Source organism: Penicillium solitum, assembly GCF_028829755.1.
Source record: "Penicillium solitum strain IBT 25940 chromosome Unknown utg000008l_segment0_segment0, whole genome shotgun sequence".
NCBI lineage: Eukaryota > Fungi > Ascomycota > Eurotiomycetes > Eurotiales > Aspergillaceae > Penicillium > Penicillium solitum.
The window spans coordinates 2955280-2972943 of NW_027072127.1; the positions used below are offsets into that span (position 1 = coordinate 2955280).

Below are 17664 nucleotides of genomic sequence, written 5' to 3' on the forward strand. Positions count from 1 at the left end.
TGATACAACGTTCGGGTAAGCTTTGCACTCAGGTTCATGCTCTGCACTGAGGCTGAATGACTTAACCTTGTTTGGTAGGGCGATGTTATGTGCATACGCTTTCTACCAACTCCAAACGACTAGCAACGGCGCCGTTGAATTTTCTGGACAACTTCAAACAACTTTATAGTCAATGATCGATATATCGAGTAGCCGGCTCAACCTGCTCACAATGACAGGGGATGTCCACCTCGCTTTTCTATCTCCATTCTCTATCACTGGCCTTCTTTTGGTGTTAAAAGCCATGGGATTGCTGAATCCGGTGGAAAACATCGATACATACCTGCTCAGGTACCGACAAACTTTCATAGATGTGCTTCAGTGCCTTAGTAGCCGATGGAGACTAGCAGGTAGGTAACCGAGGGTTCCTGTTTAGAAAGATTCAAGGGCTGACAAAAAGCTTTATAGGGCATATTCTGGAGATCTTGGAACAAAGATAGAGCTTATTGTTATGAGCCCCGCTGCAGAAAATTCTTGCGCGGTGTGACGATTATGGACTTTGGGGAGGTGAAGCGTTGGTTTTGGCGAGAGGTCTTAGTGTCTACGCCTAGGGTTTGGACTAGGGATGGTGTAATTTGGAAATTGCGCAACCGATTCTAAAACATTGAAATTCCACTTTCTTTCCCATTTCGATTTCATCCCAACAGGCTGGTATCCGCTACGTCCTTATAGGCAGTAAACTCTCTCAGCCAATAGAAGCCGATAACTGTCGTGTTCTTTCCAATACATTGTAGCTCCTGGCAACATACGCTAGAACATGTATCTTCTACGTATTTACCATGTTCTCATCCCGCCAAGCCTGGATTCCCTTGGAAATAGCCCACGCATTGAAATCTAGCTTTAGAGGTACTTTGAAATCGTACGAGGTCATAAATAGGTATTGACACTCGATATGCCCATCCCATACTCCCCTCCTTTCAGTTACGTGCCTGAAGGAAAATACCTCCGATACGTCAAAAACATGGCATGTCAGAGTGAGCATGTTAATAAATACACGAAAGCACAGGCTTTGATTCTACAACCAACAAACAGCTTGCCTTCCCTCTGACTTAGTGAGCCAAGGAGGGAGCGGATCCAATCCCCAACATTATCCTATCTATATGGAATACGGAGGTTCGTGGCTCGCTTACGAACTATGTTAGTTAACTATGTATTTCTCGCGCTTATTAGATTGCGTAATCAACTCTATCGCGTTTCGCCTAAAGAACTTATAGTCCCCACTGTGTAGGTCCCAAGTACATATCTTGATATTTTTATTCGTTCCCTAGACAAGCTATATAACCATGCGTAGGACCGGGTGAATCCAGGCACAATAGGTCCGCAGACACACCGTGCCTGACCACGCGTGTAATCAAGTCTCACCTGTCAAATGAGATACCCACGTTTGGAAATAAGAATTCCAAGAATATCCTTTACTACTCTGGTAGGATAGTTCCTGTTTCGAGATCTCCTCTAGTTGGTGAATTTGCTTTCTTCAAGTGGGCATTTCACATAGTTTTAATTGTTTTCTCTTTTATAATCGAGCAGAGAGAGCAGTTCGTGACATAAATCTTACATTCAACCTTCTAAACATCTAGCTAAACTTTCTGTTTAGAAGGCTAGATATCATTATGAAGATACTCTATCCTTAGAAATACACAGTTATAGGCGCTAAGGAAGTCTTCTATCTGTGGCTGACTTGAGGGAAAGACATCCATGGATGTTATTCCGTAGGATTCAATGAAACTTAATGTCGTACATTTAGACGCTAGAATCACTGAGCTTTCTAAAAAAGAAACCACCCCCTCCCCCCTCCCCAAAACGAATGTTTGATATGTTGGAGATATATGTAGTCGTACTAAAGCAGTTATCTCTCCCTTTCTAGTTTCTAGCAAGATCATACATTCTCCTACGATATGATTCTTTCCCACACATAACCTAATACATACGACCATAGGGTGTGGAAAACAGGGCTTCCCGTCCGCTCAGCCGTACTTAAGCCACACGCCGGTGAGTTAGTAGTTGGGTGGGTGACCACCAGCGAATCCTCACTGTTGTATGTTTTTTTGCATGCTTTGTGTGTCTTTTCGATTCGTTAGGAAATATCTTGGAGAGGAAGCTATGAAGAGAATCGAATACAATGTATTGATACTATGGTGTTGACTGACTAGAGAGAGGAGAGAGGGGAGAGATCTATCTACTAGTCTCACTGGAAGTCCTGGGTCCCGGAGTGTCACATGACAGCTCACATGCTAGTCACGTGACCTCAGACAAAAAAGTAAACCAGACACCGTCTCGTGAGCCAAAACGGTCCAGGCCGTGCGAGCGATTGCAACCCACGGGGATACACTAGCATGTGTAAGTGGCAGCTATTATTATATCGTACGGATCTGGAAAATATCTACTGGAGTCTCACTCCACCGGCTGCGAAGCCATATTCCGAAGATTTATAGCGTGGCTTTGGATCAAAACAGGAGGCGCTGTATCAGTGGATCAATGGACAACGTGGTCAAGGTCTGGTCTCTTGAACCAGGTGCCTTATCATATAATCTTGAAGGCCACTCGTCGTTGGTGGCCTACTTGATTTGAAAGAAGACCTACTCGCGTCAGCAGCTGCAGACCCGACGCTCAGGGTTTGGAGTCCCGAAAATGGCCAGTGTCAGAGCATACTGGGCGGTAATTCTGGAGCAGTCACCTGTTTTCAGCGCGATGGCGAAAAAATTATATCTGTTTCCGACAGGGCGCGCTACCAGCGAGATACACCAGAAAATGTACGGGGGCTTACCCAGGAACCGACCTCGGGAGCATACCTGCTCACTCAGCTGCGCACGGGCCACAACTGGTTATCCGAGAGGTAACCCAGACACCGTCTCGAGGGTCCTGATCAGGGACCTCGGATGTGGCTTGTAATCCAACCCGTTAGAGTTTTATTGAGAACAAATATGATTAGGACTGGGGACATGTTAATATCAAACTTCTATGTATTATACTGCGAGACGGTTAAGCATATAGCTTAGTCAGGGTCGGCTTCACAGTACCGAGTGAAGTGAAGCTACAGTGTCCCTTCTCCGGTTCATTTCCCTCGGAGTCGATCGACCCGACCGCTAGGCTGATGGTCTCACCCCACATCAATTCGCTCCGGATTGCAGCATCCAAGTTCTCATGGGTTGGTGGATGGCAGGCGGCACTGATAGCAGCAGAACAAGATCCAGACAATGGGGCGTTTGACTTGAGTCGCCTAAGTCCCAATATACACAACGCAAGTATCATGATAGCGCCGACCAAGACTGAGAAGAGGATGAAAGCAGCAGAGAAACCAAAGCCACTATATCTCCATACCTCTTCGTCCTGCGGTGTATATATAGTTGTTTCCGTGTAGAAGATAGATTGAGATATTGTCCAGTGGAGGGTCATGTATAGGAGAAGAATAGGCACACTGTAGCGGTACGGAATACTGAGCCAATATGTCGATCGCTGTTGGCTACTCTTGATAGGCCAAGTGACACGAAGCGCCTTACGTTCGGTTCCGTAGGAGCTATACTCAGCAGCAGCCAGCATACTGGTTAGTACCGCGTTATAGCAGTAGTAGCACATGGTAACCACGAGCTGCGGTATATTAACAAATACCACAGATTGTAGCATACCATTGACACCAGGAATATCGGTACCGCCATAATTTGATGAGAAAAGATGCTCAAACTGGCTTGAAATCTTGTCTCCATCTAAACTGAGAAAAAGCAGAAAGATTCCCGTCAATAGGGTTAGAAAACATCTAGTATGAGTATTAGCCAACTTTCCCCAAGTATTTCAATCATAAAGAGTCCTTATGAATAAATGTGAGACCTACGACAATAGAGTTATAACCCATCTCCATCGACTTACTGCTCGTAACCAGAATTGCGGTTTTGAGAGCGAATTGTAGATAGTAGGGGAATTCTCTCCGCGTGTTCCAGCCCAGGTCCCTTTGCGGACATGTTTGCTTGACAGCCAGCAGAGGTCTTTTGTCGTTAGGTCAGGCCTTGAGATAAACGATGAGATGGCATCTCCCACAGTTAGAAGAGGCGGCGATCGGTTGCGCCCTACCCGAGCGGCCAAAAACATGGCAGATACCTTCACAAATGCGGTAAGCGCAATTGCAATGCATATAGGTGGACTATATAGCAATTGACAATGTCCCCTAGCCTCGAGCACCAGGCACTCATTGACCGTGTAATTGTAATTATACCCAATAAAGTTAGTAAGACGATCATCAACTTCCATATGAAGTATCATCTCATCCATACACTGTATAGAAGGACCAACTCCCGCACTTTCAAAGGCGAACCGACCAGCAAACACACTGTTGTTCACGATAGGAGAGTTTACAGCCAGAACCGATGCATTGCCCCCATCACTCACGGTTAAATTATCGGCAAGCATAACCACTGCTTTTATGCCCATATGTGGGGAGACGAAAGAAGAACAGGCGTCAAAGTCGAGCCGATCGTAATTTTTACTTTCAATTCCAGAAACAGCTTCATCCCAAGTGAGATTAAAATCACTTGACGAGTGGAAGCATTTCTCGAGAGCCGGAGTGGTGAGAGAATGTACGTTGGAGAAATTCGTATCTTTCGGTGCGACAAAATATCCAAATTCGTTGGTGGAAAGCGATTCGAAGACCATAGAGTTATACCTATAGGAGCCTATATCAGCGATAGTCAGGGGTAGCCTTTATTCCTACACTTACATCAAGTGAAAAGGGGATGCCGTTAGAATCAAAATAATCCACAGCCCAAGTCGGTGTCTCCCGATCGCTAGGAGGTTCTTTATACTGGCACCTCCGATATCTAGCCACTCGCCACGCGCATGAGCCGTGTCTACCTCTTCTCGTGTTGGAGCGACTAGTGTTTGCATGCAGTAGTTACTAGAAGCGAGAATAAGCGTGCTTAGGATATTAATAATCAAGTGCAATCCAAGGGACCATCGTTTGACGAGACCGCAATCGCCTTCATAAATGACCGCGGAATTTCCCCAGGCGGTATTCTCATCATTTTGTGTCGCTATCCCAGCTGCAACGAGTGTGATGACCAGGTTTATGATCAAGATACAGGTCCCCGCTGTAGCACAATACCGCACTCCAACAATCCAGGTGTTTTCCACCAGGCTCGATGTTGAGCCGCCATCCTCTATGGCATCTATTATTGTCTGCCTAACATCGGTTTGATGAATCAGGGTATAGGTCTCCTGGGTGGATTCGAGATTTGATTTGAGGATGGAAGCCCGTGGCTTTTGTATTTTCGATGAGAAAGATGCGAGGGAAAATGTCGAGGGCTGCATTTCTAGTGCGGTGTGCTCATCATGGTCCCGTCGTCCGTCATTTGGAATTCCACTGTATTGCTGACGGTATTGCTGACGGGTAAACGTGGATTGGACGTGACTCCAGAGACTCTGAGCTTTGCCGCGATTCATGGTTCGTAAGGTATCAGGATGCGCCTAGGCCGAGTCCTTGGTGAAATAAAGACTTGCTAAATGAGAGATTTTCAAGTGCTGAAAAGAACAGAATATATATGCCAATTATCTGAGCGCAAGGCTGAATTTGAGCCGCATTGACTCTTGCGTGTCAGTCATAGTTTCAAATTGATTTCGCCCCCACGTGGCACTAATTCACTAGTAAGTATACAGGGGGTGCACGGGGCACAGCGGCTTGAGATACCCACGGTAATTGAGGGAGGGCAGTGGCTTAGCTATGGCGATCGAGGGACCGAGGCTACAGTAGTAGAGATAAAAGGGACAAAATTAAAGAGACTGGAACGATATGAGCGTATGGCATGGGACATGAAAAAGGCAAGGTTTTATCTGAGGGAGAGGGTCCTGATGATTTTCTCACCTGCCGGAGGGGCACCAGACCTTAACTAGATGCATACAAGAGTCTCCGGCTTTCACAACGAAAACATATTTACGTGAGAACCTTTCTATCGAATTTGGGCATACAATTATCTTGGGAGTCATTGACCAATGCGAGAAATCCATTCCCCACTTATACTTTACTTAGATAGGCTTACTTTAGTGGATCCCTTAATACCCGACACGGTATGCTACCAAAAGAAGTAACCATGCCAAGCGCTCAACAATATAGTCTATCTTGGCGCCCCACATACCTAGTACCGCGTTTTCGGTCTATCGCGCCAACCTACAAGCACATACCTAGGGCGTGCAAAAACGGTGAAAAGCGTGGGTGAAGTACAATAGGGCCGATATCATTGGCCAACTGAGAGTCCCTCCCCCATCTAAAGCGTAGGTTCGTGCATTTCCTATTACCCCCAGTACCCCCAGATCTCTGACAAGAAAGTATTTCAACCTGCTCGTAAGGACCACCCCCGCTCCATTCCGAAACCCTCTGGCGAGACTGGGGAACTTAAACTTATTAATCCTCCTCTCCTATGGTTCACTAGTACTATATACAACGAATGTATTATCAACGTGAATGTCTATTCGCTTCCCTTGACATTTTTTCCTACTATGCGAAACGTCATCGGAAGAGTTTGATAGATGAATGTAACCTCCAACTTTAACTTAGTCAACGAATCTATAGAATCTAGTCATGGTAAAGAACAACGTAGACATAGTATAAGTACAGTAGGCTTCTCCAAAACCCAATTTGGGTTCAAGGTTTGGACCCAAGTCCTAACAAAGCAATGTTTGATCGGGCCCAATGGTTTGAACCAACGAAACATTGGATATAGAGGTAAATCACTTTCTTGGATGAGATCCAGCTTGGATAGTGGAAGTCTCGGAGGCATGTTGTGACGTTAATTGTGACATTCAAGAGTGTAACAGATAAAAGCATCCTTACAGGCTGGATATTTAGGTGGTTTACAAAGGGAGGTTAACGGGTTAGCCTCGGAGGGTCAAAGGGCTGGATGGTATTCGGGTGATCGATTTGTCGACTATGCCCACTATGCCGGCGTGCCATATCATGGCCAGTGTCTATGCATATGCACACCATGCTTCCCAGCTGATCCGAAAGCAGGACCAATAGAAGGCCACTATACATTATTATTACAGCCACCAGCTTGGGTTATTCTAACTCGAAATGTACAACTTGTCTCTTTTCACTACTTGCAATTGCTCACCTAAGCGAGTCATTCGTGTAAATTTGTATGCTGTTAAGATCTACAGGCAAGTAAATGAAGCCACAATGTATTGTATTGTGTAGACTGTTATTGTGTACAGAAGATGTGGAGGAAAGTGAGTACTAAACTACTACTATGGTCCACGATCATGTGACAAGGGAGCGTTATTCAACATATGCTTCATTGCGCCTGTTATCAATAAACAGACTTCACCAATTTCCTATATTTAGCTAGTGTGAAATTGTGCGAAGACGTGAAGGACATGTGTCATGGCAACGTTCTTGTAACTGACAGTATTCACAATCTATTCGGACAGTGGAGGGATGTAAAAGGCTGAAGCTAGCGGTCAAAACGATATATAGGGAATCCTCTTAATCCACCTCAGCTCTTGATACCACCCTACAAGTGAAGCTCGGCTTGACGAAAAATACATTATCTGTCTGCCACTCATCACCATCTAGTTGAAAATCGAACCGGCGGTATAACTCAGGGATGAGTTTGGTAATTTCTAGTAAACTGATGTTCTTGCCGATGCAAGTTCGAGAGCCGGCACCAAACTGAGAATATGTTAGCATTGATTTATTGTCACCAAAGATACTATGAAGCACCGAAAATAGGTTCCTGTCCATCACCAGAACCTCTTCCTTGGGGCCGAGCCATCGTTCGGGCCGGAAGATATCCGCATCTGTGCCAAAGACGTTCTGGTCTCGGTGCACGACCCATGCATTCATCCCCACAACCGTCTGTACACGTTAGTCCTCGAACTGCAGTTACCCGAATCAGTACAATTTAGGTGATGGCCACACTTACCCCCTTCGGAAAGAAGTATCCTTCCAGTTCAACACCTGGGGCAGGCACAGCTCGGGGCAAGGGCAATCCCACAGCTGGGTGCACGCGCAGGACCTCTTTGATGATAGCTTGCAAATATGGCATTCGCTGTGCTTCTGAAAACGAAATGGGAGTTGATAACTGACGGGCATCGATTTCCTCGCGCAGCCTCTCTGCACAGCTTTTGTTCCGGGCCAGATGATAGATAGCGGCTCCGAGAGTGAGACCAGTAGTATCGGAGCCAGCAGCGATGTTGGCATTGATGGTGTTGAAGAGTTCCAGGTCGTTGACCTTTCCCGCCTCCTGCAGACCGATCAGTTTCTGGATGAAGTCCTGGCGGTCAGATCGGGTGTGGCGACGCGCAGCCAGGTGGCGGTGAACGTAGGCGTTGATATTTTCGAAAGAACTGCGAGAGCCCAACAAATGGTTGAGTTGGACAATCCAAGAGTGTAGCTCAACGAACAGGCTCATGCGCGAACTATAGGAGAGATTGTCTTGGAGTGTTTGCAGGATGCCATCTATGTCGCCACCAGTGCGCATCATGCCGAAGGAGGCTCCGACCTGACCATGAAATTATTCTATCAGAGACGAGAACGGGGCACAAGGGGGGGGGGGCGGTCATGAAGCCTACTGTTATCTCCCCAATCACGTCAAAGGCGTAGTACTGCATCCACTGCGGGATGGCCACGCTCTCACCACGCGCGGCTCGTTGGGACAGCTGTTCCACGAGCGTAGTGTTACAACTATTGACGAAAGGCTCGTATGCGACCATCGAAGTCATGCTAAACATAGAGACGACCTTGCGTCGGTGGGTGGCGTGGCGCTGCTCATCCATGACTGAGAACATGTCGGCCTGGGAGTCATCAGGATGGCCGTAGGCACGGTACCAGCGGTCCTTGGTAAATTTGCTGCCATGGCCATATATCGTCTTCAGGGCGGTCGAACTGGAAATACTGTATCGATTGGGGGCGATGCGAACGATGGGGCCTGGAGAGAGAGTATTAAAGATGCCCCTCCACCCTAGAAGGTGATTAGGTCTGGGGACCGACAAACCGTATCTTTGGTGAAGTTCAACATTAATCTGTTCGAAATGGCCGCGACGGATCTGATGGAGTTCCCACAGACGCGTGAAGCGAGCGAGCCAGGGGCCGGGCACTCTACGCAGAGGATCATGGGCCAACCTGTACACGTGGTGGATGAGAAAGGCTACTAGAGCCAAGATGACAACGGGTCCAGAAGGAACCGCCTGTTGAAGAAATGCCATAGCCATAACGTCGACTGACAAATTGAATACACATGTTGGGGCATCCTAAATCGTTTAGATGCCCAGGGCGAATAGGCGGGGGCACGGAATCCGAAGACAGATGCGGAGTACAAAGTGACGTTGGTCGAGGATCCTTGTAATGGCTGCAGCACATTGTCCAATTAGAGCCCCGTAAACCTCCTTCGCGCTTTAATAGAGACCGAGAGCCCGATTTGCATAAAATAACACAGAAAAGCCGGAGTTAAGACACGGAAACGGAGAGCGAAGGCAATTTCCAGGTCTATACAGCACAGCTGCATATCACCCCACTCACCACGTTTGAACCCGAACCTTTTTTCTTTCTTCTATCATCCACACACCATCATCGACATCGTCAACATGGCCAAAATAGTTCTCATCACCGGTGCCAACACGGGTATCGGCTTCGAGACCGTCAAGGCCCTAGCTGCATCCAATCAATCTTACAGTCCTTCTTGGGGGTAGATCCCTAGAAAAGGCTCAAGCAGCTGCTGCCACTGCTCAGAAGGACTTTCCCGACTCAAAGAGCGAGTTTTTCCCTATTCAAGTAGACATTGAGCACGATAATTCGATTGATCGAGCCTTCGCCGAGGTGAAATCTAAGTATGGGAAGGTTGATGTGCTTATCAATAACGCTAGTGAGTATTATGTCCATTCAATTGGAGATTTCTATTATCCAGGATGAAGAATTGTGCTAACAGCACTTGCCGGTAGGGGCCCAATTTGATCAACAAGTAGCAACAGGGCAGCTAGGAGCGCGTGAGATGTGGAACCACACCTGGAACGTTAATACGACCGGCGCACAGATTCTGACGTCTCAATTTGCACCTCTATTGCTGGAAAGCGCTGACCCACGCCTACTCTTTATCACTTCGGGTACATCGACTCTAGCCGGCACTGAGAACCAGGCATTACCGGTGAATCGAGTGGCGGCTAAGGGGTGGCCTAAGACCGGGTTTAGTGTACCGGCGTACCGCAGTGCTAAGACGGGGCTAAACATGCTTATGCGGGAGTGGTATCGATGGTTGAAAGAAGACGGCGCTAAGGTTTGGGGGATCTTACCCGGTTTCTTGGCCACGGGGTTGGGTGGCCACCCCGACACCTCCCGGAAGATGGGCGCGCTTGATCCTTCCGTAGCGGGGCCGTTCATTCGTAGCGTCATCGAGGGCGAGCAGGATGCTGATGTGGGTCTTGTGATCAACCGCGATGGGGTTCAGCCCTGGTGAAGAGCCCAATCATGACCTTTCCAAATTCTAGACGCTTCCGGTGATATCTGTTCTGTGCAGAATGTCTGTTTATCTCTCGAACATTCTAATGGAAAACTTGGCGTTATCTTGCCTCCATTCTACATATGCAGATCCTATGAACTAGGCTTTCTCAATGAAAGGCCTATGCGTTGACAGATGCAACCCCTGCATACCTCGATCTATCAATAGCTTCCTTGCTTCCGTCACCCGTCACCCATCACCTCTTTCTTTCCCTCTAGCGCCATCCCAAGAATGATACACGAATTATGGTAGGACCTAACTGCCAGAGCTCAGGTACCTGGATGAGTGAGCCCAATAACCAACGACAGGAACTGATCCACGTGCTTCGCAATTTATATTTTCTGTCGATATGGCATCCAAGCAACTCTAGGGATTTATGCACATAGCGTCGTATTACGATAAAATGCAATGAATAAAAAAAAAAGAAATACGTTGTTATCATGTATTTAACGAGACGCTTGCTCAAGCCAAGTTCAACGGGTGGACCTGGAAATACTCGTCGAGCGTGGTCAAGTGGCCTCTAGCCTGCTCCGCCGACCATTTCACCTTTTCCTCGGTATTCTCACCGAAGTAGCCAAAGTCTTCGAAATAAAGCAGCATATCGACAATGTGATCACTCATCAACGGCGGCAGGAACCCTTTCCAGACGTCTACGGGAAACTGTCGGTATGCAACCGTCTTCCCGGACGCCTTGCTTATGGCCTGGGCTATCTCTTCGAAACTGTACAAAGCGGTGGCGCAGCTGAGTACCTCGCCCTTGTACTTGGGGAAATCAGCCAGGATAGCGGCCACGAACTTGCCCGTGTCATCGGCCGTGTTAACGAGGGGCACCTTGGCCTGGGGGCTGACGATGGCCGCAAAGGTGTAGGTGCCGTCACCAGCAGGGTGAGGCGCCATGGAGGCATTGAAATTTGACATAAAGGAGCTTAGGGCGATGAAAGCGCTTTCAATGGGCAGGGTGCGGATGTATTCCTCTACTTCTGCTTTACCGTCAAAGTGGCCCATGTTCTTGTATTTGCCATTTGAGTTCTTGCCCCCGTTGGGTAGAGTTGAGTAGATGTATTTGGGAACACCGACGGCGACAGCAGCGTCGGCCAGGGCGCGGCCCTGTCTGACTTCGTGGTCGCGTGTGTGTCCGTCGTAGATAGTGATGGTGTTTGCGAAGACAACGTCGGCTCCGGTGAAGGCGCTGCGAACGGAAGCGGGATCTTCAATACTGGCTGCCACAACTTCAATTCCTTTCTTCGCTAGTTCTTGTGCTTGCGGGCTGCTTGGATCCCGAGTTGTGCCTCTGATGGAGTATTCCTTGCTCAGCTCTGCGTCTGCAAGTACAGTCTCGGCCACTGAACCGCCCTGCTGGCCGGTGACACCGAAGATGACGAGAAGTTTAGGCATTTTGACTTGGATTTCAGGGAATGAAGACAGATAAACCCAGGTAGGTTTAGGGGACTGAAAATAGGTAATCCTAAGCTATAAGTAAAGCAGCTTTATAAAAGCCCCGATATTGGCGGTTCGTGCCTAACTAACCCCGAAGTCCGGCAGACCGGGCGCCGGTATCCTTATCCCCGGGCTATCAACAAAGAGGTTAAATTATTTGCAAACAAAATCAATTGCAAACAACTATGAGTACCATAATCGGACAAGTAGACATGGGGTGGTATCTCGTAATCTGTATCCGTCTCGTTATATTTCTGCTTGCGATGTGGGACTCAGGCTCCGATGTATGGCTGGCAATGTATAACGGGTAGGGCCAATACCTGGTATTTCAGGTGTCGAGGCATGAAGTAGTTATATGTTATTTTGAGGTATTTTTAATTTTAAACGAGCTGAAACTTAAAATACGTGTATTAAGATATTAAGATCCATGAATGGAAGGAAAGCTTAATAAGGAAAAGTACCCACCACCTGGGCACCTTCCAAGGTTGCATCTGGGCAACCCAAGTTAGAAGTAACATCATCTCTAAGACAGAGGTTTTAGAGTGGCTTATGGTCTCAAAGCCATTATTACTACACAAATATTTATATTCACCCAATTCTAAGCTAAAATACCCGGCATTTGACCATGGTCGCTATGCCCATTCGCACCCCGGGCCCCGAGAGGCTGCACCGTGCATGCACACGCTAGCTCCCCGAAGCTGAAAATTTGACAGTCAGTGAGAATAGCAATTGGGGTCCGTGAAGTCGTGGAAGTGGTGATATTTATCTCTATTATAACCAGTCGTGCATCGGCACACAATCACCTGCCCACATCCCAAACTCAGGTGGTCTACCCGATACCATGGATGCCTGGCCGTGGTGAATTCATTGGTGGCCTCGGGATACCCGTCACCATCCTGAAAATCTTGACTGGCGCTGCTCTGGTCATAGCCATAATATCCGTTCGCTACTATTCCTTTTGACGCCGTCTAGCGCCAGAACCTCCAGGGCTTCCGCTGGTAGGTAACCTGTTCCAGCGGCCCAAGAGTCATCCATGGCTCACGCAGACGGAACAACACAAAAAGCACGGTCCTATGGCCCATCCCGCTAGGCAACTTTGAACCTTGAAACGACGACCATGTGTACCTTGAACTCGCTCGCCTGAGATGAGCACGCTATTGCAAACGCTAAGATCACAGGTACTAAAGATCTAAGGGAAGCGTCACGAACCGTCAAATACGGTGCTGAAAGTCCTGGCCGCTGCACCTACTCTACGATCTCTCGACTCCGCTCCCCGAGCCTGCCAGGTACGTGTACTTAAGTAACCCCGCCTCCCCCAAACCCGCTGGACTCAGGAACTGTTAGTGTTCCTCCTACTACACCTTCTATCCATACATATCCGAGTCTCAAAGTCATCACCTACCTAGCCACAGTGACGGCACCTTTTTGAATAGCTCGGCATTATTTTGTGTTCAAAATTCACGCACCAGTTAATCCACAGCAACACGACTTATTAAATTTCGGTTATATCATAGTGGTTTTCTTCTTCTCGCTTTCGTCCCGCTTTCTCTTCAACCAAACATCAATTTTGCTGTATGTATAGTAGCCCCACCCCGATCTATTAGATGTTGGTTCATGTCTTTTAGATATTACTTGCACAGAATATCAGCTATGAGTGATTCATTCATTGTCGTGACCTCGTGTGGTAGCTGTGGTATACGATAAGAGCAGGAACAGTATCAGCAGCTGAATCTGCTGCTATTGGAATGAGCTGCACCTCATAGTCTTCGAATCAATACCGATAGGATGGTTGCGCCCCTATGATTGACTTTCTATGGCCAGATGAAATAAAGTTCAACGGCGATTATCCTCTCCTACTTCAAACATATAGCTTTCCCCGCTCTCCCCAACTGCGTCATCTTTCAGTTTGCGCTCATCACACCCCAATCACCCTCCGCCCAAGACGTTGTCATCTTGAAGGCTTCAATCTTCCACAGTCCACTCTCTTCATCCTTCACCAAATCAGCATAGTACAGTGCCCCGGCCAGTAGGCGCGGCTGGTCAGGCTGAAGCCCCTTCCCACCGCCGTAGTGCTGCGCGAGCGCCGAGGCAGTCGCCGCGGCCTTGACGCCACCATCGGCGATATTGATGCGGATATTGGTGACAAGGTGTGTGGTGTCCAACTTGCTGATCACATCAAAGCAGTCGGTGTGGATGGCGGGAAGGCCTGAGGAGACCTTGTCGTTGATGGAGAATGTCGCGGTGGAGGTGAAGGCCGAGTCGAAGAGTGCTGAGTCGTTTGTGTCCAGCCCGAGAACACAGCGATAGATTGCGTCGGCTATGGCCTCGCGGCTGCTCAGGGCGGGGGTCAGGGTGGCGGGGAGGGAGGGGAGGGATGTCATAGTAAAAATGGGTGAGATGGTGGCAAGATAGGTTGTGGGAGTGAGAAGTGTAGGGAACACTGAGAGATTATTATTGGTAAAGATAAAAGGCAACCTTGGCATTCCATACGGGAAGCTATCTAACGATATATAAACCTCTGTCCTTGTTTGCCGTTGTTAACTCCGTTGGACCATTTGAGCTCTAAAGATCCATCGGAGTTAAGGCTCACCTCGGACATAAGCTTCAGTCTCATACAGGGATTAGTCGTCACCAGAGGGGCAATGATCGTTCTCGGAGCCAGCATTCTTCCAGTGAAAAATGCGGTGGAATCTCTGTCCTCTTGTAACTCAATGATCCCTCCTATCCTGATAGTTGGTCAGAATCAAGGGCACGGAGTCCGGATGCATCACGTCTCCCTCGATCCAACGATTCAAGCTTCACCTAGACTGAGATTGAGACGCGTCGGGTCTCGTTGGACCTTCTTCGTTGACCTGGAAAAGGTTTGAAGACTTCCGTAGATAGACAATAGTGAGGGAGTCTATGACACAGAAAAGGCATATGTGAAGCAAAGCGTTAAGTGGCTTAGAAAGGTATTATACCACTCAATGACCAATCCACCGTCATGGTAGCGATAAAATTAGAATACCAAACATGAGAGATATCAGCTCGGACCTGCCTTAAATCGCCCTATATAGTAACATCAAACTCTCCAGCTAACCAAGAACCATGAAATTCACAATGTTGTATCCAGCCCCTAGATATACTATATAGAAAAGGTCCTCCTCTGCACATCTACGCCTTTCACCATCTTCGTATAATATCCTATGCCATTATTCGTTATCCTTTTAGCAGTTATAACGCCGACAAGAAAGATTTGTACAAAAAGGAATATCCAAAAAAGAACACGGCAGTATGTATTGTCTTACATATAAGCCGGATAAATCAAGTTAATGAGGTCCTAGGTAGTTAAGGACAGAAACCTTAGACGCCGCCGCCTACTTCTGTATTGACGAGGCGTAATAAATGTTCGTATCAGGAGTCTAACTCCGATTTCCAAAGGGGTTGTTGGGAAAATATATACAAAACGCCACGCTGAGCCGATGCACCAAATGTATGACACGATTTTCCCATTGTCACCCATGCAATATGTCCAAGACCCGAAAGCTCCAACCTCGCAATTCAAAACCAATATCTTCTGGCAACACAGGCAACTGCCGATATAATGGAAAAAAAGGCAACGACCCCCATCAAACTGTTCATCGTTAGATTGTCCCCGACATAATTCAAGGCCCGCCCGTCCGATCCATGCCACGACCTGCCTGCCTTGTGCTGTATCACGGCTCTTGAATACCTATCATCTAGCAAGCCCAGGGTGTGCCGAAGGGTGCCGTGTAGCCATGCATACTTTCGAAATGCCGCCGTCACCATCGTAGGCCCCGTGGACCAAAAGACTTGTAGATAGGGTAGGGGGATGAATCGAGACGCCGCACCGCCGCGGCGCTTGCCCTCGTATAGCGCCCATAGGAGGAATGGAGATTCGGGCTCTGCCATGAAAAAATGGTTGCTTAGCCCGAAGGTCCCCGACGTTGGGGCTAATATGGCCTCGAGATTGAGATTTTGGAGGCATTGTATTTGGGCGACCGAGTTTGGGTAGACGTCGAGGTCTGCGTATATCCCTCCCTCTGCATGGATGACAAGCAGTCTAGCTATGTCGGCACGCTGTATGTTTTGGGGATAGGCTTCGTACGTCGATAAAAACCAAGCATACTTTTCTTTGATGAGTTGGAGGATGTGGTCGTCTGTCCAGAGTTTGATTGTATAGTTTAGGGGCTCGAGTTCTTGCTTCCACTGGTCGTGCGATGCTTTAATTTGCGTAGAGTAGGTTCGGAGGTCGGTTGTTTTCCAGATCTGGTGGACAACGTTGGGGATTTGTGGGACGGCGATAGAATGAGAGTCGTCGGGGTTTTCAAAGTCAGGGGTAGCGCACGCGGTGATTAGGTCCATTGAAGCAGACAGTTCGTCGAGATTGGAAAAGGGGTTTGCGAAGTTGAGCAGATGAATGACAAAGATGAGAAAGAAGACCAAAACCCCGACACCCATGAGCCTTGTCCGCCCTTTTCCCCAAACAATGATCATTGTGGCTTATCGAGTGATATAAAAGGGTAGGATTCCAATGCAAAACACATGAAGCACTAAGGACCGATGATGAAGCGAAAGAATGACTTGCAATGGGCAAAGAGTAGGGTTTGGTAAGAGACTACTCGCTTGTTCAAAAGGGGAATATCAACATGCTAGTATGGAAAGAATAAGGAATGTTTTTTTCATATTTACAGAACAATACTGTACACACCTTATGTGCTAATGATTGCTCTCAGTTGTTTAGAAGATCCACTAGTTCCTGCGTAAGGGTCCTTCTAAGATCACTTGGAGAGACATCCTATGCACTCCATATAGTTTCATTGTGTGACAACCATTTAAGTAGTGAATCTGGTTATATATGCAAGTGAATTTCTTGTTATCATGAGAGCAGAATATACAATACCAGAACAGGAGTCGTAAACCCATAGCCATAGCAATACCAAATGAGACATTGCTCTTGGCGTAGCCCACGACAATTTTCGGCGCCTGCTCCGTAATTCCGTGATCGGCAGGGTCGAAATGATATATTGAAAAGGTTTGCGGAGTCCAATACTGTTGCCTACCTAATATTAGCCAGCGAGGTAATTCTCCGAAGCTTTAGCTCCCACAGACCTAGTTCATGACTCGCCCGCTCACCCGCTCGTACAGGGACTTACTCGGAAGATCTAATAGTCGATTACATCCGTGTCTGTTGAATTAAGCAACATCATTGAACCAGGCCTTACTTGTAGGTTTGGTTGACAGGCTACTAAGGTAGAATATCTATGGATATTCCCCATAGCGCCGTACAAAGGAAAGCAAAGAAAGATCCATCGTCGATGCTCATCGGTTGACGACCTCAGGCTCCGTCCCCTTGTCGGTTTAGTCAGGATCTGGATCTTTAGACAACTTCTTCTTCCTTCGTGGCCATCATCATATGCTTCAGTCAGAATGGATACTTTTTCTCCCTTTGGCCTCTTCATCACAGGTGTATATTACTCTTCGTCATGTTGGTGGTAGTTTCCCGTCTAGTGTTGAAACGATGCTGCCTTCAGATGATAACACGGGACTGCATATGCAGGGCAAACTAGTGTAGGGTCCAAGATCTAGGATGGACACAACTCCTGGTAGCTGCAAACACAGCCTATAGCAACAGTCTAGGGCAAACGCAAGTACTAAATACACCAACCTGAACACCTTGTCAAAACACGATTGCTCGAATCTCTCAAAGCCATACATG

The 17664-nt window shown here is 47.6% G+C and overlaps 6 protein-coding genes across 6 annotated transcripts; 1 reads left to right on the forward strand and 5 right to left on the reverse strand.

Annotated features, from left to right (window-relative positions):
* Positions 1-3018: 3018 nt before the first annotated feature.
* N7455_010422 (uncharacterized protein) lies at positions 3019-5466 on the reverse strand (the record flags this gene model as incomplete). The annotated part of the gene is made up of 3 exons (XM_065606451.1): positions 3019-3717; positions 3901-4690; positions 4745-5466. 3 exons carry the CDS (start codon positions 5464-5466, stop codon positions 3019-3021), a joined length of 2211 nt encoding a protein of 736 aa, XP_065460414.1.
* A 2035-nt stretch (positions 5467-7501) lies between these two features.
* N7455_010423 (cytochrome P450) lies at positions 7502-9228 on the reverse strand (the record flags this gene model as incomplete). The annotated part of the gene is made up of 5 exons (XM_065606452.1): positions 7502-7687; positions 7739-7873; positions 7941-8519; positions 8590-8945; positions 9012-9228. The coding sequence occupies 5 exons, from the start codon at positions 9226-9228 to the stop codon at positions 7502-7504; spliced, it is 1473 nt and encodes a 490-aa protein (XP_065460415.1).
* A 372-nt stretch (positions 9229-9600) lies between these two features.
* N7455_010424 (putative short chain dehydrogenase) lies at positions 9601-10466 on the forward strand (the record flags this gene model as incomplete). The annotated part of the gene is made up of 3 exons (XM_065606453.1): positions 9601-9637; positions 9690-9878; positions 9955-10466. The coding sequence occupies 3 exons, from the start codon at positions 9601-9603 to the stop codon at positions 10464-10466; spliced, it is 738 nt and encodes a 245-aa protein (XP_065460416.1).
* Positions 10467-10970: 504 nt separating this feature from the next.
* On the reverse strand, positions 10971-11903 carry N7455_010425 (NmrA/HSCARG family protein; the record flags this gene model as incomplete). The annotated part of the gene is made up of 1 exon (XM_040954810.2): positions 10971-11903. The coding sequence occupies one exon, from the start codon at positions 11901-11903 to the stop codon at positions 10971-10973; it is 933 nt and encodes a 310-aa protein (XP_040814648.2).
* Positions 11904-13846: 1943 nt separating this feature from the next.
* On the reverse strand, positions 13847-14326 carry N7455_010426 (nuclear transport factor 2 family protein; the record flags this gene model as incomplete). The annotated part of the gene is made up of 1 exon (XM_040955021.2): positions 13847-14326. The coding sequence occupies one exon, from the start codon at positions 14324-14326 to the stop codon at positions 13847-13849; it is 480 nt and encodes a 159-aa protein (XP_040814574.2).
* A 1159-nt stretch (positions 14327-15485) lies between these two features.
* N7455_010427 (glycosyltransferase family 32 protein) lies at positions 15486-16442 on the reverse strand (the record flags this gene model as incomplete). The annotated part of the gene is made up of 1 exon (XM_065606454.1): positions 15486-16442. One exon carries the CDS (start codon positions 16440-16442, stop codon positions 15486-15488), a length of 957 nt encoding a protein of 318 aa, XP_065460417.1.
* Between the last annotated feature and the right edge of the window lie 1222 nt (positions 16443-17664).